The sequence below is a fragment of the Bos indicus x Bos taurus genome, chromosome 27 (genome assembly GCF_003369695.1).
Source record: "Bos indicus x Bos taurus breed Angus x Brahman F1 hybrid chromosome 27, Bos_hybrid_MaternalHap_v2.0, whole genome shotgun sequence".
In the NCBI taxonomy this organism is placed as follows: Eukaryota; Metazoa; Chordata; class Mammalia; order Artiodactyla; family Bovidae; genus Bos; species Bos indicus x Bos taurus.
In genome coordinates this window covers 6,215,642-6,238,905 of record NC_040102.1, presented here as the reverse complement: position 1 = coordinate 6,238,905, position 23,264 = coordinate 6,215,642, and the positions used below count along the sequence as shown (strand labels likewise).

Below are 23,264 nucleotides of genomic sequence, written 5' to 3'. Positions count from 1 at the left end.
CTGCAATTAATGTGGAAATGCCCTCAAAGAAGATGAGGACAGCAGGTGAGCTAGAGCTTTCAGGGTGTCTGCTCTGCACTCTAGGTCCAAGAGAAAACAGAAATGGAGTAAAAACCTGATGGAAAATATGGGAGCCAGAGAGCCTACTGGAGGAGGATGGGAGCTGGGCTGGTGGTAACAGCGACCTTCAGCAAAGGGATGAGCCAGGGTCCAGGCCGCCCGTGAGCCCTGGTTCATTCCCCTTAGGGCTGATCCCTCCGCAGTTTCTCCTGATGTTGGTCTCTCACTTTCCCTTGCACCAGGAACAGATGTCAGTTTTCTCTCTGCACCCCAACTTGGGTATCACTGCACTCAGCTCAGTCTCAGAAGCTGCTTTAATGCCCGCCCTGTCAGATTCAGGGCTGGTAAGTGCAGAGCCTGCCTTACTCCAGATGCCAGCTTGGAGTGAGTGAGATATTCAAAGGCTGATCAGTGACCTACGTTTATGTGCCACAGTGGCTTCCCTAGTCTCATTTGAGAACATTTAAGTAGTAAGTGAATTGATACAAAATAGACATTTCTATCACAAAATTCATTTTGTATGGAGCATTCATGACAGTGAAAAACTAGTTGAAATGAAAACAAACGAAAAACCCCTTTGGCTTTTACTCTGAATGTGTAAACTGTATGTGATGTAACAATGAAACGCCAGTGCACGTGGGATCCACCAAGCCTGTGTGGGTGTGCTGGCAGGCACGCTCACAGCACACGCTCTGGGCACTGCAGCACTCACCTGGGCCTAGTGGGCTGAATCTCCCAGAGGAAAATGGCCTCAAGTGTTTACAGTTTATCTCACCAACTATCGTACAATAATACGTTCACTCCTGCTTTCTGGGGACCAGTGGTCATTTTCTCCAACAGAAAGGTGAACTTTCTATTTCCCAAACTTCTCTAGTTTTTTAATTTGATTGAGGAGAATAACAAGGAAAGTTATGAATGATTGCTAAGTCACTTCAGTCGTGTCCGACTCTGTGCGACCCCATAGACGGCAGCCCACCAGACTCCCCCATCCCTGGGAGTCTCCAGGCAAGAATGCTGGAATGGGTTGCCATTTCCTTCTCCAATGCATGAAAGTGAAGAGTGAAAGTGAAGTCGCTCAGTCTTGTCCGACTCTTAGCGACCCCATGGATTGCAGCCTAACAGGCTCCTCCATCCATGGGATTTTCCAAGCAAGAGTACTGGAGTGGGGTGCCACTGCCTTCTCCGTATGAATGATTACTAAATGCTATTGTATGCTCTGTAACATAGTATAGGAATGTGTGCTGTTTTGTTATTGTCACTATTAAATCTGGATTATCATATTTAGAACATACATTAAAAGTTTACTTTTTTGTGCCACGTGGTTTGAGGGATCTTAAGTCCCCCATTTAGGGACTGAACCTAGGCCAGGGTAGTGAGAGCACCAAGTCCCTAACCACTGGGCAGTCAGGGAACTCCCAAAAGCTGATTTTGGAAATCTATTACAGCTTATTTTTTAGAGAGCCAGCATAGTGGAAAAATAAATGTGTTTTGATTTATGCATAATGTACCCTGCTAATTCATGTGATAATATGTGGATTTTTATGTTCCAGGCATATAAAGAATAAAATAATGTCTATTTTTAATTCTATCTTAGGGTCTGTCATCTAGCAACATTTCATGCTAGGTTCATTCACGTACCCACATAACTGTTGATGTACAGAGGACATTCCTCCAAAAGAACTGAAATCAAAAAATTACATAAAATGAAAATTTTACATCAAAATATAATCAGTTATTATGAAATTTAAAATCAATGGTATTAACCTAACAAATCTTTTTTTTAGCACACATAGATTAAGTTGTAGATTAAGATAATCTAGTTAATAGTAATAAAACATTCAGATAAAGTGTTCTTTACCAAGAAATGATATATGTAAAGTATGCCAGAGTGTGAATTACTTGACATTTCAGATGAGAACATTAACCATTCTAGGAATTCTTCATAAATAAATGGTGGCAATAATTTTATTACATGGAAAATTAAAACTATTAAAATATAACTTCAGATAACTCATTCTTTTGTAAATGTACACTTTTTAAAAAGTTCATCAGCAAAGAGGACTTTTAGAGCAGTGAAAATACTCTGTATGACATTATAATGATGGACACACATCATTATACATTTGTCCAAATTCACAGAATGTACACCACCAAGAGCAAACTGTAGACCATGGATGGTTATGGGGCGTCAGTGCAGCTTCATCTTTACTAAAAAATGGACCATCTAGTAGTGGTGCCCATACTGTGGGAGACTGCATGGTTTGGGGGAAGGAGCAGTCTCTGTACCTTCTCAATTTTGTTGTAAACCTAAAACTGATGTTGAGAAATGTTACTTTATTTGTTGAATAAATATCTCACACAACTTTTGTATAACTATTACTGAGAATGTTAGAAAGCATTCTATTAAAATTTTATTAACGTATCTTTCAAATTCTGATATACTAGTAATATAGACTATGTTAACAGCACTTCATTATTTGATATTATCATTGTTTAATTACTGCATAATTCAGTATAAGCACATATTACATGTTAATGAAATTGAAATGTTTACCATTAAAATATTCCATCATTATTTAATATTTTCATTAATTACTGTATTATCATTATTGTAGTTAGTATCATTTAAATTCACCTTCTACTTTAATACTGGAAGTTCTAGTATAGGTTATCTAAAATCTTACTGGTTTTTCTTTTGAATTCCAGACATGACTATAGTCAACCTGTCCTCAAATCCTGTTCTAGTCTCTGAGGGCTCTCACTGCCTGGGGGCTGCAAGAAGAAATTCACTTTGTTTTCATCTCAATCCTATTTGACTTGTAACACTGTAATTAAGTTTTTAAAATGTGAAAATCCCTAAGAAATACTGTCTTTATTCAATGCAGTTTAACTTGAATACAACTATAGTTCTCAGTCAATTCAGAGATGCTTTTCAGAAGGTTCCATACACGTGATCATGAATCACCAGTTGGTCACCTTCCTCTGGGCTAGTTTTCCCTAAAGGACAGATTTGTCTTCAGGAACTAATAAACTGAGTAAGGGGTACCTTTGAATATTAAATGTGGTGGTGATATCAGTCTTCTGAGTCCAGTCCAGTTATCACCTGGAGGTTGTCCTCCCATATGGAAAAGGCTGGAGACCCGGTGGTTGCTCTCTTGCCGCAGTTATGGCTGACTGCTCACAAGGCTGTGACTAGACTACGGGCGTTGTGATGAGGAGGGTCACGGAGCGCTGGGGAAGGGGAGACCCGTGCACGTGGATGGCTTTTTCTCTGATGTGGCAACACTAGAGCCAGCCTTAGAGGCAGTTCTGCATATCATTCAATCTTTCATGTATTTAAACTTAGAGGAGTTTCTAGATCTTACACGTCATATAGAAGAACTTCTCAAAGGATTTGAGGATCTGCTTTCTTACCTATTTCTAGGTTTTAGTTCATGTTATTGGGGAGGCCTCTCACTGGTGTTTTCCACACAGGAAATGAAAACCACCCTCTGTGCTACCTACCTGTGTGTTTTCAGATGGTGCAGGCTTTCTATCCTTGGTGTAGTCCATCATCTCACACTATAGTTATATATACGAGGACAGTGCTTCTCAAAGAAGGTGGATCCTCAAATCTTGCACGGTGATGCAAGACAGTAAGAGCGAGCAGTGAGTGAAGGCTGAGACAGAGTTGTAAACTTCCTGGCTAAGCTTTAAGCACCAACACGGAGATCTGTTAATACTGGCAGAGTATTTTGTGCGGGGCAGGGGGGGGGGGGCACTTTTTGGTTTTGGCTCTAGTATTTAAGGAGATCTCTCTCAAATCACAAGGTGGCCACCAAACTAATACAGACCTCAATAGCATATCATACATAACAAAACCTTTTACACAAAGTTCAGAAAATCATTAAACAAATAAGCACAAACCACATAAAATGTCAACAAATCTCAGGAAGGCAGGAGAGTCTCATTTCTAGACACATTATAATATTCAAAATATCCAGTATTTCATGCAAAGAGATAAGAAAATACATCCCATCCTTAGAGAAAAAGAAAACTAATGGATACTGTCCCTGAGGAAGGACAGACATTGGAGCTACTAGAAAAAGGCTTTCAATAACTGTCTCAGTGTTGCTCAAAGAAGTAAACCAGGCAAATGATGCTTCATCACATCACAAGTTTCAATTAAGAGGTGTTTTTTTTTTTTTTTTGGCTGTGCCCTCGGGATATGGGACTTTAGTTTTCCAACCAGGGATTGAACCTGGGCCCTCTGCAATCAGAGCACAGTCCTAATCCCTGGACCACAAGGGAATTCCCAACATAGAGATCATAAAATGGAGTCAAATAGATATTCTGGAGTTAAAAGTACTATGGGCTTTCACCTGTGTTTATTATATAAAATATTAATAGGGACTTCCCTGATCACAGCCGATCCCTCTCCCGCCAGAACACCAAGATGTTGAATTTTGCTCATCATCCTCACACATGACCTGTTTCCACCCTAGTTGAACAGTACAATCACTTTTCAAAAAATTATGTCAGTTTCACCCTGGGATGTGCTTATTTAATTGGCCTCAGGCTATGATCTGTTAGTAGTTGTAATTGTGTTAGTTTGGGAAGTAGTAATTGTGTTAGTTTGGGAAGAACACCCATCTGCTTAGTATTGAGAGCACTTCCCCTATAGATATAGGTTCAGTGTGGAAGTCTGTTGAAAGGCAATACATTTCCAAGCCTTGGGAGCAAAGCAGGGGAGACCTCCTTTGAAAAAACTTTCATTTTTGCTTGGGGAAAAGAACATTAAGTTAATGATAAGAAGGGCTTCTGTGGTGTCTGAGAGGTTAGGGGATATTATAATATATTGCTTGGGTATTCTTTCCAGGGCTGCTATGTGGGGGGGAGGGCAGGGGTGGCACAGCATTGACTCTTTGGAGGGTGCTGCTGCTGCTGCTAAGTCGCTTCAGTCGTGTCCGACTCTGTGCAACCCCATAGACGGCAGCCCACCAGGCTCCCCCGTCCCTGGGATTCTCCAGGCAAGAACACTGGAGTGGGTTGCCATTTCCTTCTCCAGGAAGTGAGTAGGTGCATAACTAAGGACTCACCTGAATAAAATGTGGAATGGGGTCATACAATGAACTCTGATTTTTCAGAGGCTTCACAGAAAAATCCTACTAAGGAGTGTTCTTGGCCTGCAACGGCAGAGCTGGCTGTCTCTCTGGCCCCATGTAGTTGCCCCAGGGCAGAGACAGGCTGGGGACTGCCCAGCGGTTTACACTCAGTGTCTATGACACTGTGCACAAGGTCAGCCAGGGTCACGTGCCTGAGAAACCAGCCAGCGGGGTGAATATTGTCACCAGGGTGTGGATGTAGACAGCTGATGGTGGTGGGAAGCTGGAATGAGTGGAGCTGAGCTGTGTGGAAGGAGCTGTTAGAGAAACAGGGAAGACTCAGAGTTAGGCTGAATCTTACCCACATGTCACCAAATGCAGAGCCAGATCTGTGTTTACAGCTGCATGAAGAAAACTGGAACTTCATCAACATACTAGATTTTTCAGCAACAGACTTTATTATTTAAATATTTACAAATAATAATCTATTGAAAAAAGTTTAGTTTCTTACAAAATTTGGCATTCAGCGTTCCCAGATCACTTTACTATCTTGTATTTATATGTCAGATTTTTCTTCATAAATAGTTCACTCAAAATCCTGAATTACTTGCTAAATTGTACATTAAAAGCTCTTTTAAAGGATTTTTCACCCCACCTTAGTTTTCTGAAATCTAGATGAAGTTTTCTCCACTTGACTTTAGGATCACTTGTTTCTTCAACATGAGAGCCTTAATGTTGATTATGAAATGAGGTCACTGAAGACTTTCCTTCTTTCATGACAGTGTTTTGTACAGTCTGAATCCACACATGTACCTCAGGTGTGGTTCTTATGAATAAAGGATTTGTCATATTTTTCAGTGAATCACTTCTTTAGGATGAATTATTTGGTATTTCTCAAGAGCCTTCACCCTCTTACTTCCTGTCATAGTGATTATTCCTTCACTGAGTCTTCTTGTGCACATCGACTGTGCTTGGCTTAATGTTTGTTCAGTGATTAGACCCAGAGGCTTTCCCAGATGGAGTCTGTTCATGTTGTTTACCATGGATTATAAATGAAAGCATTTTCACACTGATTGCAGACTTGGATTCTCCCCTATGCAAATCCTCCAGTATGTTGAAAGTTTAGAGCTGTTGTTAAAGACGTCCACATTCCTTATATTTACAGTGCAAGTTCTCTCATGACATCTATGGCCACACAACAGACTGAAGGTTTTGCTATATAAATGTCACACATGTGGATTCTTTCATATAAATGTGCATATGTCAAATGGAGTAAGGATGACTGAAGGGTCTTCCCCACTGATCAGTGTTTTACAGTGATTACAGCTTTCTTTGATGTGACTCTCTGATGTGTTCAAATATTAAAACTATGGTTGAAGTCTTGTCCATGTTTATTACATTTACAATACCATGTCATCTAAGGTCAGAATACTTACTGAAAACATTCATAATTTTCTCTCCATTGTGGGTTCCCTCATGTCGCCTAAGGGCGGAACACTGACTGAAGGCTTTTCCACAGAGATGACATTCATACGGCTTCTCTCCAGTGTGAGTTCTCTCGTGACGTCTAAGAGCAGAACATTTACTGAAGGTTTTCCCACAGAGCTGACATTCATACGGTTGCTCTCCAGTGTGCGTCCTTTCATGCTGTCTGAGGTTGGAGGACTGACTAAAGGCTTTTCCACAGAGATGACATTCATACGGCTTCTCTCCAGTGTGAGTCAGATTGTGTTTTCTAAGGTCAGAGCTTTGAATAAAGGCATTCCCACAGATATGGCATTCATAAGGTTTCTCTCCAGTATGGGTCATCTCATGTCTTCTAAGGCTAGAGCAATTGCTGAAGGCTTTACCACACAGATGGCACTCGCATGATTTACCTCTGCTGTGGATCTGCTTATGTGGATTAAGGTATGACTGGTCACTCTGGGATTTTTGATACTGTTTGCTGATATTGGGTGTCTTTTCTGTGTGAGTTAACAAATGTTGACTCAGTGTGGAGCTAGGACTGAAATCTTCTCCCAAATCATTACATTCACAGGGATCCTCTGGAGTGTGAAATGTCTGCTTTTAGAAAGGAGATGAAAGGCTGTTAGTGGTTTGTCTACATACATTCATACACTCCTTGCTCTACATACAAATCCAAAACAAATCATTCAGTGAGAGCTTCCATTTACAATCTTTCCAATATTACCTGCATACATACAGTGATTTGCTTTTTATGTGTTGCAAAGACTTTCTCTAAATAGTATCCCAACTTCAGTTTGAGCTTATAGGTTAATTTGGAAGACTGCAATATGTTTCAAAAACTAGACATATGAACAATTTGTGCATTTGCCCACCCCCTCTTTTTTTTTTTTAAAGATCTGAGTTTATGGTTTTGAGGTCAGGTTAATTTCTCCACTAAATGCAAACCATTTAAAACTTTTTGCTCAGATATACCTTAATCCAAATTATTAATACCCACTGCCAGGTTTTTAATGTTGATGACCAGGGTTAACACTCAGGAAACTGACCATTGGGATGATTGTAGATGTGTCCTTCTTGCTGATATGCTGTGTGGCTAACAATTCTTCTTTAAAGGCACTTTCCCTGCCTAAAATAATTGGGGAAAAAAAATTAGAATGGCATTAGTGAAATGAAAATGTTGAAAAACTCTGACCTCTATGTTTCAAAAACTGGCATGTCGATGGGGAACACTCCAAGAAACAGAAACACATTTATAGGGCATTGACAATTAGTAAAGATTTTCAGGAATGAAATATGAAAAAATGGAGATAAGATGCTGAGTAGGTAAAGAGGGAAAACCTTCAGAGGGGAGGATGAGAACAAGAGTTATATGTGAAAGTTTAATAAGTACATGAATGTCCTTTTCCCTAAAGCCAAAAAAAAGATAATGGCAGGAGGACACATGAGTGAGCCTGAAATATGTAAGGAATAACAACATCTAAAGAATTTTGCACCTACATCTTAGAAAATATCACTCAGTTAACAAAATCTTCAGTTGATGTTTGCTAAGTATGTACTCACTCACTGACTAGGCACAGGCCCCTGATGCATACCTGGACTGTGGCTTTGGAAAAATCCTCTTCCTTCAATCCACAGCTCTTCACCTTGCTCCAACTGGAAAATCACATCCAATTTGCAATGCTGATACCCTGTTCATAGAAAAAAGGTGGATTTTGAGTTTTGTGTTACTAAAAGCACATTATCATCAAGTCCAGGACAGGCTACTGAGAAATAAGGAGGCTGACCACTGAAGTTTGGCTCAGGCAACACCTTGAACACAGAAAACACTGAAATACAGATCGTGTGTCCAAAATAGTGAAGACCTCTAGATGCTGATGTCCATGTTCGAAGACAGGACACACAGAATCCCTTAGTCTTTCCAAAAATGGAAAAATTAAATGTCTCCATAGTGGGTTGAATATTATTTTCAAACAGATGCCAGTAAGTTCCACGAGTATAATCAAGGTTTTACTATTTTCTCTAGTCTGCTGTCAATCCTCAGCACAGTGACTAAAGCAGAATAATTAGAAAATATTTACTCAATTTATTGATACATCAAAAATATTAAGTTCCCAGGTCTGTTCTGAATATTAGAGACTGAATAGGAAGAAAGAGATTCAACTGTGGTCAAGATTACATTTAGTGGGGTAACAAACTAGATGTATTACATAAAGAAACAACTTGAATGTAGTTATAAGGCCTACAAAAGAATCAGGACAAAGACTGGGTGAGTATGTAGAAGCTGTTCTAGATACTTATTGACTGAATCAATAAATATCTACCTACCTACCTACCAACCAACCTACCTACCTCCTTATCTACTCACCTGCATACATACATAAATGTTGACAGACTCACCCACGAAGACCAGGTGACTGATATTTTCCAGCATCACATCTCTGAATAGCTTTCTCTGGGATGTGTCCAGCAGGGCCCACTCTTCCTGGGTGAAGTCTACAGCTACATCTTCAAATGTCACTGATTCCTACAACATGGATATTATGGTTCTGACAGAACAATCTCTATTAATGTCCAGGGCAAGAGGGTTGATATGGCAGCGCTGAGTAAGGGGGTGGAGACACTGGGTGTACAGAAGGATCAAACCAAGTTTGGGTTCTTGCTGAGCTGGTATTTGCTTTTCAGATATGTCACAGAGATATACACAGTCTGAATTAATACAGACTTTATTAATTTCTTTGTCATAAAGAAATATCACATGAAGTGTGGTATGATAAAACCTGAAAAATCTCCCCTAAACTGGTAATTATGAGTTCAGACATGTAATTAAAACTTTCATTTGAAAATTCATAACTCTCTTCTTAATTTCAAATAACTTACAGACATATCACAAGGCAAACATTAACCATGATTTGCCACCTTTAAACCATAACTATGGTTATATCATTCCCCTAAAAGAACTTCAGACTCCTCATCTATTAAATGGTTTACTAACCAACCTAGATAGCACATTCAAAAGCAGAGACATTACTTTGCCAACAAAGGTCCATCTAGTCAAGGCTATGGTTTTTCCAGTGGTCATGTATGGATGTGAGAGTTGGACTATGAAGAAGGCTGAGCGCCGAAGAATTGATGCTTTTGAACTGTGGTGTTGGAGAAGACTCTTGAGAGTCCCTTGGACTGCAGGGAGATCCAACCAGTCCATCCTGAAGGAGATCAGCCCTGGGATTTCTTTGGAAGGAATGATGCTAAAGCTGAAACTCCAGTACTTTGGCCACCTCATGCGAAGAGTTGACTCATTGGAAAAGACTCTGATGCTGGGAGGGATTGGGGGCAGGAGGAGAAGGGGACGACAGAGGATGAGATGGCTGGATGGCATCACTGATTCGATGGACGTGAGTTTGGGTGAACTCCAAGAGTTGGTGATGGACAGGGAGGCCTGGCGTGCTGCAATTCATGGGGTCGCAAAGAGTCAGACACAACTGAGCGACTGAACTGAACTGAATGTGCTATGAGTGTTGAATGATCCGATGAACTAATGAATGAAGTTCTTCCTATCTAAGTAAACATGCATTAAATACAAACCTCAGTCTATTACTCAGTAAAGTGTCCAAGAACCTTGAAACCATCTCCATCATTCTTCAGAAATGAACAAGTTTCATATAGAACTTGGTATCAGTAAATGTGGTCTCACTGAACTCAGTAAGAGTTGGATGTTCACAATAAGGTATGGGGTCAGATGGTTCAGCAGCATAGGCCAGGGACTCTGAGAGAGCTCTCTTGAAGGACAGTTCTAGCCTGACCATGCCTGTTCTCAGTTTTCTCTGGGACCTCAAACACCACTCATCACTCTCTCCTGTCTTCGGCTTGCCTCTCTGCTAAAGGATAACAGAAGCCTCTTGATTGGGTTTGGGCTATCTAGCTCTTCAAAACTATCCACAGGGTCTTAAATTTTTACTCTGCTATCCTCCTCCTGAACATGCAGCCACAATAAAGGAAATAATACCCCCCTATATATTAATTTCAGTTACCAAGTATGAAAAAAGGGTTAATTTTCTTTTTAAGACGTTCCCAAAAGAGCAGATATATTCTATCAAAACTTTAAAATTAGAAAAAAAATAAATGAATGATTCCTCATGCCTTCTCTGTCCTCAACTTCTCTCGTCCTCCTTTCAGAGCCCCCACCGAGGACCGGTGAAGACTGGACTCACTGAATTCAGGTGATGAGACCTCAGCCTCTCCACTGGATGGTAATCTTCTGCTCCTCCCTCATCTCTGGTCACCACAACCTTAGGCTATTATAGCCAATAACATGATTAACAAGTGAATTATTCCCTGATGAGACCAGGGACAGATTAGAGAAAGAATACTTCTCTCACCTCTTCTATAAATACACAAGCTGCACGGAGGCTGAAATAAATCAGTGTGATGTTAGGAAGGATACTAGTTACTACATTTCACTGGTGCTCAGACCCATGAATACTTTCTGATTGCACTTAGAACATCCATCCAATAAGAGAAACCTGCCCATTTCCTCTCAGGAGCAGGGTATGCAGTTTCAGCAGAAAAAGGCATTCCCTACTCACCAATGGCTGCATTGTCAATAACTCAGTTGCCAGCAGTCTTTCTCTGGGTTTTCACTCACAGACAGTCCAAGCATTAAGCAGGCAAAGCTGAGGATGGAGAGAAAAGTCAAAAGACTCCAGTCTTATGCACAAGTTCCAGTCCAACATCTCATGAAATCCCAAATCTTCACCTGGTTGTTGACTCCCAGTCACACCAACAAACATGCCGTGCACATTCTATGAGAAACACACAGAGGATGCTACTCCTCTCCCAGGGTCAAAACTAAGAAGACTGTAACTATAGTCATTAACAACAATGGAAGAAACACAGATAACTTATGGACATTTATGGACAAGAACATCAAAGCTCAAAGTATTGACCTTCATATCAATAAGTAACTTCAATAACTCTGTGATATCCAGAGTTATTCTCTCCCTGACTCCAAATCACAGTGACCCCTGACTCATGCCACATGTAGATTTTGGTTTTCATTTGTAGGTAACACTATGGACATTCTCAGATTTCATTATTCTTGATTTATGCACCCATAATGGTTCTTCAGCATTCACGGTGGCTCTCTGAAAACTCACTCCCTTCCAGCTCTCCCTTCAACTCTTCTAGATCTGTCCCCCATGAACTCAGAAGTCAGTTAACTAAAAATCTGCATTATGATGAAATTAATTTAAGAATTTATTCCATTTGGAGGAATCATGGCACCTATCCTGCCAGCCTTGTCCTTAACATCCCCTGTGCCAGAAAGTAGCAGGAGTCCAAGAGTCATAGTGTTACCATCATGGACTGTTTCAACCCTGTAGGTCAAGGGTGGTTGGAGTTTAGGAGGAAATCTAGTTAAGGCCACGTGATTATCTTAGTAAAGGGGTAGCCGAAATTCTTGAAATCCCTGCATTAATCTTCATTGGCTGCCATACGCCTGCATTTCATTATATACAAACACACTTATGTGTATAGGCATACATATACATATGCACACAAATGTGTGTGAGACACACAGAGAAAGCATTTATAAAGTGTAAATTCTCCCCTTTGTTGTTTAGTTGCTAAGTCATGTCCAACTCTTGCGACGCCAAGAACTGCAACCCTCCAGGCTTCACTGTCCGTGGGATTTCCCAGGCAAGAATGCTAGAGTGGGTTGCCACTTCCTTCTCCACCATCCTAAGTACTGAACCCATGTCTCCTGCATTGGCAGGCGGATTCTTCACCACTGATCCACCAGGGAGTTCTCCTCTAAAATACCAATAATAACTAAATACATTTTATGGAAAAATGATGATAATGGATCATAAATGAAAGTAAGATTAACTCACCCATTTGTACCTGAGGTCCACAAAAGGAAAAAAAAAAAAAGATACATTTGCATCAAATATGACTCTGTGCTTGGATATTTACATACTCACTTAGTCCTCACAGTAACCTGGCGATTTTAGTTTATCAATTTAACAGACAACATGGATAGTTTAAACCTCAACTAGCAGAGACTTTCACTAAATCCAACCAGAGCTAAACCTTTCCCTTCCCCTCTGCCCTGATCTGCACAGAGCTCTACCACTCCCTGAGGCCATTCATCTCACTAGTCACTAGGTATTTATGTATGCTCTGTCCTCCCAATGGTCTAAGTCTACCTAAGAATGATACGATTAAGCAAGTTCACCTCTGACCATTATGTATTATAAATACAGAGAAATGTCCACCGTAAGGTAACGCCCTCAGTGCCTTGCCCACAAGTGGCTGCAGTCCTGTAAACGATTATTTTCTGATTATAAATTCCTTTCCAAAATAATGGAGTCTGTCCTTCCTGGTAAAATTCTAATATTTACTCCAGTTCATGGAAAAGCTAAAGAAGCCAACTATTAGGGATACAGTCATTCACCACCCAAAACTACACAGCATATAACTGGTTAACTATCTTTCAGGCTCACGTGTATCTGGCTCCAAAGTCTATTCCCTGACCACAGTTTAATGTGAGTTACGTCCTTCCATGGTTTAAAATGCCTCTGAAAAATCAGAACCCCAGAGGGATAAACATTCATCCCCTCCCTAGGGGATGGATAAAATTGGCGCAGGGTGTGTAGGTGAGCTGGGATGATTTCAGAAGGCTTTATGCTTGAAATCACAAAGAGTTCCATACTCAGTGACCAGAATCTGAATCCCATGAATCTTAGGAAGAGAAGCCTGACAACTGGGGCCTCTCCCTCCAACAACCAAATACTCTGATGACCAAAGGACTAAAACCAACTGCCTTCAACCAGAATCAGGGAGAGGAATGACTGAGATTCTGGGCCTTTGGACAACATCAAAGCTGCACTAAGCCATCATATATATCCCCTCCCCACTCCAAGGAGCCCAGCGTGGGTTCTGTGTCAGAACTGCCATGCCCGGTTTAGAGCAGAGACCTTCGATCGCTTTCCCAAGTAGAATCCATACATACTCGGTAAGATGTCAGGCACATGTCTCCATGGAGCAGACTGTTCAGCTAGCATCTTCCAAAGCTGACAGACTCTGCAGAGGGAGAAAACGGACATTCCTTCATTCTCTGAAACCGAGGCAAGTCTATGGTTTCACCTCTGAGCTCCGACCGTCCTACACACAAGGCCAGGAAGTGGCTGGATGCCCTGCTCCAGGTGGGCCCTAAGCTCTATCCCGTGTTCCTCCTCACTGCGTGTGGACTGGGTCCTATGCTCTACACCCCTTAGACACCTGCCTCTACCCTGAGCTCTTCAGAAGAATGAGGACACCCCTCCCCCCGACACTGGTCCATACCTGGAAACCTGAATCTTCTCTGTGATACACAGGAGGGAGAATGTTGTCAGCATCCCAGAGACAAGCAGTGCCAGGGTGGTTCTCAGGCTTGCTCTCTGCCTGTTGTAGGCACACACTCTGAAGAGTAACTGGAATCTTCTGGGGCGAATTGAGGGGACTAAGGATCTGGAGGGTGATTTAAATGGCTGGGGGTGGGGTGAGAAATAGAATTCTGGGCACTGTTTCCTCTTATTTTCCTCTGTGAGTCACCCAACAAGGACAGTACTGTCAATCAGATCTGTAAGAAAAGCCCCAGATTAATACAAGGATCTGATAACTGGGGAACGGCTGTCAATACTGAGGACAGTTCACAATATCTGGAAGCTACTCCGTCAACATAGTTTACCTACTGAGTCATAAAGAGAAGGAAGATCTAGTAAGACTACTCGGGCATTGTCAATGGGGTTAGGTTAGGTTTTGACCTCAAGGCAGATTTAAATTGAAATGTAAAATAATTTTTTTACCTTTAGAGTTTTTCTTCTAAGGACATAAGATATCCAGGGAAGCCCTCTACACACAAAACAGAACAGCCCTGTGAATGGGAAGGAACATATCTAGCTGTCACTGCGCTTTGCCCACACTTCCAAACAGAAGGCATCAAAGGTCACCAGTAGGTGAGAACTATAAATAAAGGTAGCCCTGCTGGAGCTGATATCTTTCTCCAAACTATCACCATGTATGCATGTGGCTTAAGGAGAACCCAACTCAATAAAAAAGACTTAGAAAAAATAACCAAAGGAATAATAATTAAAAAAACTAAAGCGTAAGACCCCGCGTCCGAGGTAAGGAGCAGCGGCTGTGCTTTGCTGGGGCAGCTGTGAAGACAGACTCCAAGTCCAAGGTAAGAGAAACCCAGGTAAGACAGGCACTGAGAGAGGGGATCAGGGGGCAGACTGAAACTACAGTCACGGAAGACTAGCCAATCTGATCACACGGACCACAGCCTTGTCTAACTCAGTGAAACTAAGCCATGCCGTGTGGGGCCGCCCAAGACGGACAGGTCATGGTGGAGAGGTCTGACAGAATGTGGTCCACTGGAGAAGGGAATGGCAAACCATTTCAGTATTCTTGCCTTGAGAACCCCATGAACAGTCTGAAAAGGCAAAAAGATAGGACACTGAAAGAGGAACTCCCCAGGTTGGTAGATGCCCAACATGCTAGTGGAGATCAGTGGAGAAATAACTCCAGAAAGAATGAAGGGATGGAGCCAAAGCAAAAGCAACACCCAGTTGTGGATGTGACTGGTGATAGAAGCAAGATTCGTAATGCTGTAAAGAGCAATACTGCATTGGAAATTGGAATGTCAGGTCCGTGATTTAAGGCAAATTGGAAGTGGTCCAACAGGAGATGACAAGAGTGAACATCGACATTCTAGGAATCAGTGAACCAAGATGGACTGAAATCGGTGAATTGACTCAGATGGACCATTATATCTACTCCTGTAGGCAGGAATCCCTTAGAAGAAATGGAGTAGCCATCATAGTCAAGAAAAGAGTCCGAAATGCAGTACTTGGATGCACTCTCAAAAACGACAGAATGATCTCTGTTTGTTTCCAAGGCAAACCATTCAATATCACGGTATTCCAAACCTATGCCCCAAACCAGTAACGCTGAAGAAGCTGAAGCTGAACAGTTCTATGAAGACCTACAAGACCTTCCAGAACTAAAACCCAAAAAATATGTCCTTTTCATTATAGGGGACTGAAATGCAAAAGTAGAAAGTCAAGAAACACCTGGAGTAACAGCGAAATTTGGCCTTGGAGTACAGAATGAAGCAGGGCAAAGGCTAATAGAGTTGTGCCAAGAGAACGCACTGGTCATAGCAAACACCCTCTTCCAACAACACAAGAGAAGACTCTACACATGGACGTCACCAGATGGTCAACACGGAAATCAGATTGATTATATTCTTTGCAGCCAAAGATGGAGAAGCTCTATACAGTCAGAAAAAACAAGACTGGGAGCTGACTGTGGCTTGGATCATGAACTCCTTCTTGCCAATTCAGACTGAAATTGAAGAAACTGGAGAAAACCACTAGACCATTTAGGTATGACCTAAATCAAATCCTTTATGACTCTACAGTATAAATAAGAAATAGAGTTAAAGGACTAGATCTGATAGATACAGTGCCTGAGGAACCATGGAATGAGGTTCGTGACATTGTACAGGAGACAGGGATCAAGACCATCCCCATGGAAAAGAAATGCAAAAAAGCAAAATGGCTGTCTGAGGAGGCCTTACAAATAGCTGTGAAAAGACAGGAAGTGAAAAGCAAAGGAGAAAAGGAAAGATATAAGCATCTGAATGCAGAGTTCCAAAGAATAGCAAGGAGAGATAAAAAAGCCTTCCTCAGTGATCAATGCAAAGAAATAGAGGAAAACAATAGAATGGGAAAGACTAGAGATCTCTTCAAGAAAATTAGAGATACCAAGGGGATATTTCATGCAAAGATGGGCTCGATAAAGGACAGAAATGGTATGGACCTAATAGAAGCAGACGATATTAAGAAGAGGTGGCAAGAATACACAGAAGAACTATACAAAAAAGATCTTCAGGACCCAGATAATCACAAGGGTGTGATCACTGACCTAGAGCCAGACATGTTGGAATGTGAAATCAAGTGGGCCTTAGGAACCATCACTACGAATAAAGCTAGTGGAGGTGATTGCATTCCAGTTGAGCTCTTTCAAATCCTGAAAGATGATGCTGTGAAAGTGCTGCATTCAATATGCCAGAAAATATGGAAAACTCAGCAGTGGCCACAGGACTGGAAAAGGTCAGCTTTCATTCCAATCCCAAAGAAAGGAAATGACAAAGAATGTTCGAACTACCGCACAATTGCACTCATCTCACACACTAGTGAAGTAATGCTCAAAATTTTCCAAGCCAGGCTTCAGCAATACGTGAACCGTGAACTTCCAGATGTTCAAGCTGGTTTTAGACAAGGCAGAGGAATCAGAAATCAAATTGCCAACATCCGCTGGATCATCGAAAAAGCAAGAGAGTTCCAGAAAAGCATCTATTTCTGCTTTATTGACTATGCCAAAGCCTTTGACTGTGTGGATCACAACAAACTGTGGAAAATTCTGAAAGAGATGGGAATACCAGACCACCTGATCTGCCTCTCGAGAAACCTGTATGCAGGTCAGGAAGCAACAGTTAGAACTGGACATGGAACAACAGACTGGTTCCAAATAGGAAAAGGAGTACATCAAGGCTGTATATTATCACCCTGCTTATTTAACTTATATGCAGAATACATCATGAGAAATGCTGGGTTGGAGGAAGCACAAGCTGGAATCAAGATTGCCAGGAGAAATATCAATAACCTCAGATATACAGATGACACCACCCTTATGGCAGAAAGTGAAGAGGAACTCAAAAGCCTCTTGATGAAAGTGAAAGAGGAGAGTGAAAAAGTTGGCTTAAAGCTCAGCATTCAGAAAACTAAGATCATGGCATCCGGTCCCACCACTTCATGGCAGGTAGATGGGGAAACAGTGAAAACAGTGTCAGACTTTATTTTTTGGGGGCTTCAATATCACTGCAGATGGTGACTGCAGCCATGAAATTAAAAGACACTTACTCCTTGGAAGGAAAGTTATGACCAACCTAGACAGTATATTCAAAAGCAGAGACATTACTTTGTCAACAAAGGTCTGTCTAGTCAAGGCTATGGTTTTTTTCAGCGGTCATGTATGGATGTGAGAGTTGGACTATAAAGAAAGCTGAGTGCTGAAGAATTGATGCTTTTGAACTGTGGTGTTGGAGAAATCTCTTGAGAGTCCCTTGGACTGCAAGGAGATCCAACCAGTCCATCCTAAAGGAGATCAGTCCTGGGTGTTCATTGGAAGGACTGATGCTGAAGCTGAAACTCCAATACTTTGGCCACCTGATGCGAAGAGCTGACTCACTAGAAAAGACCCTGATGCCGGGAAAGATTGAGGGCAGAAGGAGAAGGGGATGACAGAGCATGAGATGGTTGGATGGCATCATCGACTCAATGGACATAGGTATGGGTGGACTCCGGAAGTTGGTGATGGACAGGGACGCCTGGCGTGCTGCAGTTCATGGAGTCGCAGAGTCGGACATGACTGAGCGACTGAACTGAACTGAACTGAAAGCATAAGAGAGACTGGCATGGAAAAGAGATTGAACATTAATATTCAGATTCCTTTGCCTTGGAGCAGAACATCATTTAAAAATTATATAACAATTTTAGTGATAAGACTACAAACTATTAAAAACCTTAATTAATAGAACTTCAAAGCTTAAGTACAGGAGTGAAAATAAGAGATTATAAGACATCAGAAGGAAAATTGACTTGCAGGGCTCCAAAACTTCTGAAGTAAAATAAAGATTTATTAGTAATTTAAGAGAAGAGACCATATTGGGAGATCAGAGAGAAGAGAACAGTCAGTGCTAAAAACTCATTCATTTATGTGGATGACAGGCTTTAAAATGAGCAAAAGATAAAAGAATTAAGTAAAAATCAAGTAAAAACTATTGAAAGGATCAGAGAGAAATTGAAAACTGTGAAAGACAAGTCTGCAACTTATAAAATCCACATTAATGGTAAAGATAACAAAGGAAATGATATGACAAAAATAATGTAATGATTTAATTCAATAAAGAAGGATTAAAACATATTAAAAAAATACACAGAACAATACAGTAGAGACAAAAGTCTTAGTTGACAGGAGACGTGGAAGCAGGGAATGGAGAGCTATTGCTCCCATCATAGGACCATTATCATTACTGACATTCATCACCGTGACGGTACTTATTACAACAATTACGATTTATCATTGATGTTAATAAACAGTGACTCACCTTTCTCTGTTCACACAGGGCACCGAGTTTCCTGAACGGACTACAGAGGGTTCCACAAATATATACAAATACACTGATCCTTTCAAGTCATCCCAGGCCCCTTTGCAGAAACAAGTGTCCATCAATTTCCCAAGTTTCTCTCAGGAGGCCGGAAGCGGCCATTTTGACAGAAAAGACTAGATGAGGACATCCTGGCTTGCCTGAGCCTCTGGAAAATGTTATAAGTCATACTGGGGACCAGCAACCATTTGATCCTGCCTGCAAGGCCTGGGAAGGAAGCCCACAACTGGCCAGGCTCAGTGAAAATTTTCCTATAGTCCTTGGAGGCCCTGGAACAGACACAACAGGAGAAGCATGAAACCTACAGAGGAGGTCCTTGCCACCTGGAGGCTCTGCAGCATTTTCTAGGTGTGCCCAGAACCAGGCAACTGCTCACCTGCTCTACATCCTACGAGTATAGAGGAGGGCAAGAAGGGACCATCTGGCTGCCCACTCACAGCCCCAGGCTTGGAAGCAAGATCTCAGAGTACATACCTTTAGGCTGTAGGGTGGAGCAGATGGCAGAATGTGTAGCAAGACAGTCCAGGCTGAGAAAGGCTCTAGTCTTATTGTTCAGAGTAGGTGGGGCCCTGGAGGGCTGGGGAACAGGGCATAGTCCCTGAGTCTGGCCTTCTTCCTGGGAGGCCAGATTCCCTGAAAGACACATACACATATACATAAATGAACATAAATGTACATTCAAACTGTGGAGACTTTTTATCTCCATTTATCCCAAAGGAGAGACTTCAGTTCACTCACTGCATCCATCAAATTTGACTGTGTAATTAGCCCCAGAGAAGATGTTAGCTAAATGCAAGAGAGTATGTCAAATAGGCCACATAGGCTTATCGCAGTAAAGTTAAAGTGAAAAAATACACAATAATCAGTAGTAGAAACAAACTATTCTAAAGACAATGACAGTTTAAACAATAGGGTTACAATACAATCAAATGACCAATTAACGGTTACAGTTACTGTCACCATGGAGAATGAACATGATCAATACCACAGAACAGGGCCATGGTTGTTATCTTGAAAAAAATGTTTAACTTTAAATATACTTAACAGAAACAAAGGGCTTGGAAATGAATGAGCCAGTTGTTCAACCTTATAAATCAAGAGAAACTAAAAGGAAACAAGAGTAAATTGACATTTCAAATTGTTAGGAATTAAGATATTAGTAAAAGTTAAAAGAAATACAAAAGATTAAATAAAAGAGTAAAGAATAAAATGAAGAAACAGATTATTTGACAGAAATCAATTAAGTAAAAGTTTTGATAGTCAAATCAAGGAATTAAAAAAGACACATGAAAAGCTTCTTTCTCAGGCAAGATCAGTTCTATGATCACTCCGAAGTGTGGAGCACATGCCTTCAAGGCTTCGACTCAACACACCCTTTCCAATGCCACAACCACACAGGGGAAGGAATTTACTGAGTGGCACAGATAGTCCTCCTGGGGCTTCCCTGGTGGCTCAGGCGGAAAAGTGTCTGTCTGCAATGCAGGAGACTGGGGTTCAATCCCTGGGTTGGGAAGATCCCCTGAAGAAGGCAATGGCAACCCTCTCCAGTACTCTTGCCTGGAGAATCCCGTGGAGGGAGGAGCCTGGTGGGCTACAGTCCATGGGGTCGAAGAGTCAGACACGAGTGAACAACTTCACTTCACTTATAGTCTCCTGCTGTCTAAAGATTCAAAAGGATTCATAGGGATTCAGAAGCAGTAAACACGAGATGAACAGGTGGATTTTTCTGTCCATTTCTTCAGAACACCCTCCCACCCTACAAGAAGCCCCACATATTTGGTTGCAGCAGTGGGTATGGGACCTGGACTGGCCTTCCCTGTTAGTCACAGACCCCACGGTCTCCTTAGCATCTGCCAAGCACAGGGTCACCTCAGGGGAGGATGGAAGAGACTTCCCTTCCTCTGGCTCCTGAGCTTCTCAGTCTCCCTCCCATTCCTGGCTCCTTAACCCCTCAACAGCACTCCTGTTCTTTCTTCCAGCTACCTTCACAGAGGCAAGCGCCCGCTAAGCCCTTCTCATTGGAGAGATACTTTTGACCTGCGCTTAGTTTAAAAAGTCTAGACGTGGACTTCCCTGGTGACACAGTGGATAAGAAGCCGCCTGCCAATGCAGGGGACATGGGTTCAGTCCCTGGACTGGGAAGATTCTGCATGCAGTGGAGCAACTAAGCCCATGAGCCACAACTACTGAAGCCCGTGCCCCAGACTCAGTGCGACAACAAAAGCCTGGATCCTCCCTTATCAAGCAGACTCATGACTTCCGCTTGATGGAGTCAAGTGATGGAGCAGGCTAGGGGGTCAGCAGGAGAGGCCCTTAGAGAGGAACCAGCACTGTCCCCATGGGAATGACATGGCCTGACAGGGACAGTCACAGGGTCTGCCCTTCTCAACCCTGCCTGCCCCTAAAAATCACATCTCCTTATTCTGAGCAAGAGCTACTTCCTTTCATGACTTTAATCCCAGTAATCTCAAAGCTTGATGCTTTTGAACTGTGGTGTTGGAGAAGACTCTTGAGAGTCCCTTGGACTGCAAGGAGATCCAACTAGTCCTTTCTGAAGGAGATTAGCCCTGGGATTTTTTTGGAAGGAATGATGCTAAAGCTGAGACTCCAGGACTTTGGCCAGCTCATGAGAAGAGCTGACTTATTGGAAAAGACTCTGATGCTGGGAGGGATTGGGGGCAGGAGGAGAAGGGGACGACAGAGGATGAGATGGCTGGATGGCGTCAGTGACTCAATGGACGTGAGTCTCAGTGAACTCCGGGAGTTGGTGATGGACAGGGAGGCCTGGCGTGCTGCGGTTCATGGAGTCGCAAAGAGTCGGATACGACTGAGCGACTGAACTGAATCTCAAAGGACTTAACTCCTCTTTCCCAGAATATCACACTACAGCTATCAAAAAACATATTAAGAAGACCTAATCAGCAGCACTGGAAAACATGAAAGAAAGGAGTAGTATTGGAAAACATGCAACGGAAAGAGCTCAGCAGCTTATTCACCACGAGCAGAAGCACTCTCTTCCAACTAATTCTGAGAACAATCCAGCTTACCCTTGACCACTTTCCAAGACAAGAAGAAAGGATGTCTAGGGGGGTCTCTGAAGAGGAGACTGTGAAGAGATGCCCTGGGGAGCAGCAGGGCCCCAGGACCAGGCGAGGCTGGGGAGGGGGACCCAGGAGAGGACAGGGGTCAGCAGAATCCAGAAAAAGGGCCCAGACTTGGTTGGAAACCTCAGTTCACAGCCCACTAAACTAAAAGCTCATCTAAGGGGATAAAGATGTTGAATATTAGACTAAGTGGTTAATCCAGGGTTTGACTGTGGTAAAAAATTACCAATATCTTTAGCAAGAACACATTGAGATAGCATAAACTTATTTAGCACTAAGGAATATTTTCAATATATGAAATGATATACATTGGAAAATCAACTGAATCTGACACAATACATGTGAAAGGGAATTAAGTTGGAAATTTAAGAACAAAATGAATGAATCTGGGATCTACTTTTCTTTTGCCCCCTGCTGCTACTGTGGCTCATAACTCCCTCCTCCCATTCTGTCCTTTTCTATCTGTGGATCATCTTTTTCTGTCTTTTCGTTCATCCCCCTGCTTTTTGCCCAGGTCACGCTCCTTCACTCTTTACTGTGTCTTTCTAAGCCCAGGGGACCCACTCCCCCAAGCTCAACTGCCCCCTGCTTCTATCTCACGCTGTCTCCCTGGTTCTCCCTCGATCTCCCTTTCTCCTCATCCCCTTGCCCCACGCATTCACAGGACGAGCACGCCTTCCGGTGGGGCCCTGGGAACGTAAACACACCCTGACAGGCACTGCCAATGGGATGGGATCTGAAACCGCCCCCACCCCGGGTCTCGGGGGCCTCTCTGAGGAGGTGACTGCGAAAAGATCACCTGGGCAGCAGTAGGGCTGGGGCCCAGGACGAAGCAAGGCTGCAAAGGAGGACTCCAGGGAGGACAGGGGTCTGCGGGACCCGCGGTCAGGGGCAGGCGTGACGGCCCGACTCCGCCCACCAGGGCCGGGGGACACGCCGGGAGGGACCTGACCAGGCGCGGGGAGTGGAGGGAAGACGGGGACGAGGACCGAGGCTGGAAGGTCGGGGCGAGGACCAGGCGCGAAGCGGTTTTACCAGAAATAGGTGTGGGTCCGGCCCCCGCGGCAGAGCGCCTCCAGACTAGGCGGGGCTCCCCGCGGCTGGGACGGTAACAGCCGCGGGGGCCCGGGAGTGTGGAGGACCCGGCGCTGAGCGCGTCAGCGCGCAAGTTTGGACGCGAACTACTGAAACTCACTTGGTGAACCGGGCCGCCAGTCCTGGAGATCTGCTTCCCGGTTGGCAGGAAATGGCGCCGCCGGGGGTGTGACCAGGGGG

General features: G+C 42.8%; 1 protein-coding gene across 7 annotated transcripts; it reads right to left on the bottom strand.

Moving 5' to 3' along the window:
* Window positions 1-5,579: 5,579 nt before the first annotated feature.
* LOC113884826 (zinc finger protein 596-like) lies at window positions 5,580-23,253 on the bottom strand. 7 transcript variants are annotated; one of them, XM_027529826.1, is made up of 10 exons: window positions 23,185-23,251; window positions 19,360-19,518; window positions 18,826-19,154; window positions 13,953-14,229; window positions 13,621-13,691; window positions 11,195-11,281; window positions 9,009-9,135; window positions 8,204-8,299; window positions 7,658-7,737; window positions 6,127-7,208 (listed from the first exon to the last, which is right to left on the bottom strand). In XM_027529826.1, exons 6-10 carry the CDS (start codon window positions 11,204-11,206, stop codon window positions 6,558-6,560), a joined length of 966 nt encoding a protein of 321 aa, XP_027385627.1. In that variant the 5' UTR covers window positions 11,207-11,281; window positions 13,621-13,691; window positions 13,953-14,229; window positions 18,826-19,154; window positions 19,360-19,518; window positions 23,185-23,251; the 3' UTR covers window positions 6,127-6,557. The 7 variants fall into 7 exon arrangements, with proteins under 7 accessions (XP_027385631.1, XP_027385627.1, XP_027385628.1 ...); XM_027529827.1 differs by lacking the exon at window positions 18,826-19,154 and adding an exon at window positions 12,500-12,509; XM_027529830.1 differs by lacking the exon at window positions 18,826-19,154 and having other exon boundaries at window positions 5,580-7,205; window positions 23,185-23,253.
* Between the last annotated feature and the right edge of the window lie 11 nt (window positions 23,254-23,264).

Bases quoted from the DNA above. Each gene is read 5' to 3' on its own strand.
- LOC113884826 (XM_027529826.1), bottom strand. The intron at 8,300-9,008 runs GTGAGTCTGTCA...TTCTATGAACAG, and splicing joins CAGTCACCTGGTCTTCGTGG to GGTATCAGCATTGCAAATTG. The intron at 7,209-7,657 runs GTCAGTTTCCTG...CCTTTCTAAAAG, and splicing joins CATCTACAATCATCCCAATG to CAGACATTTCACACTCCAGA.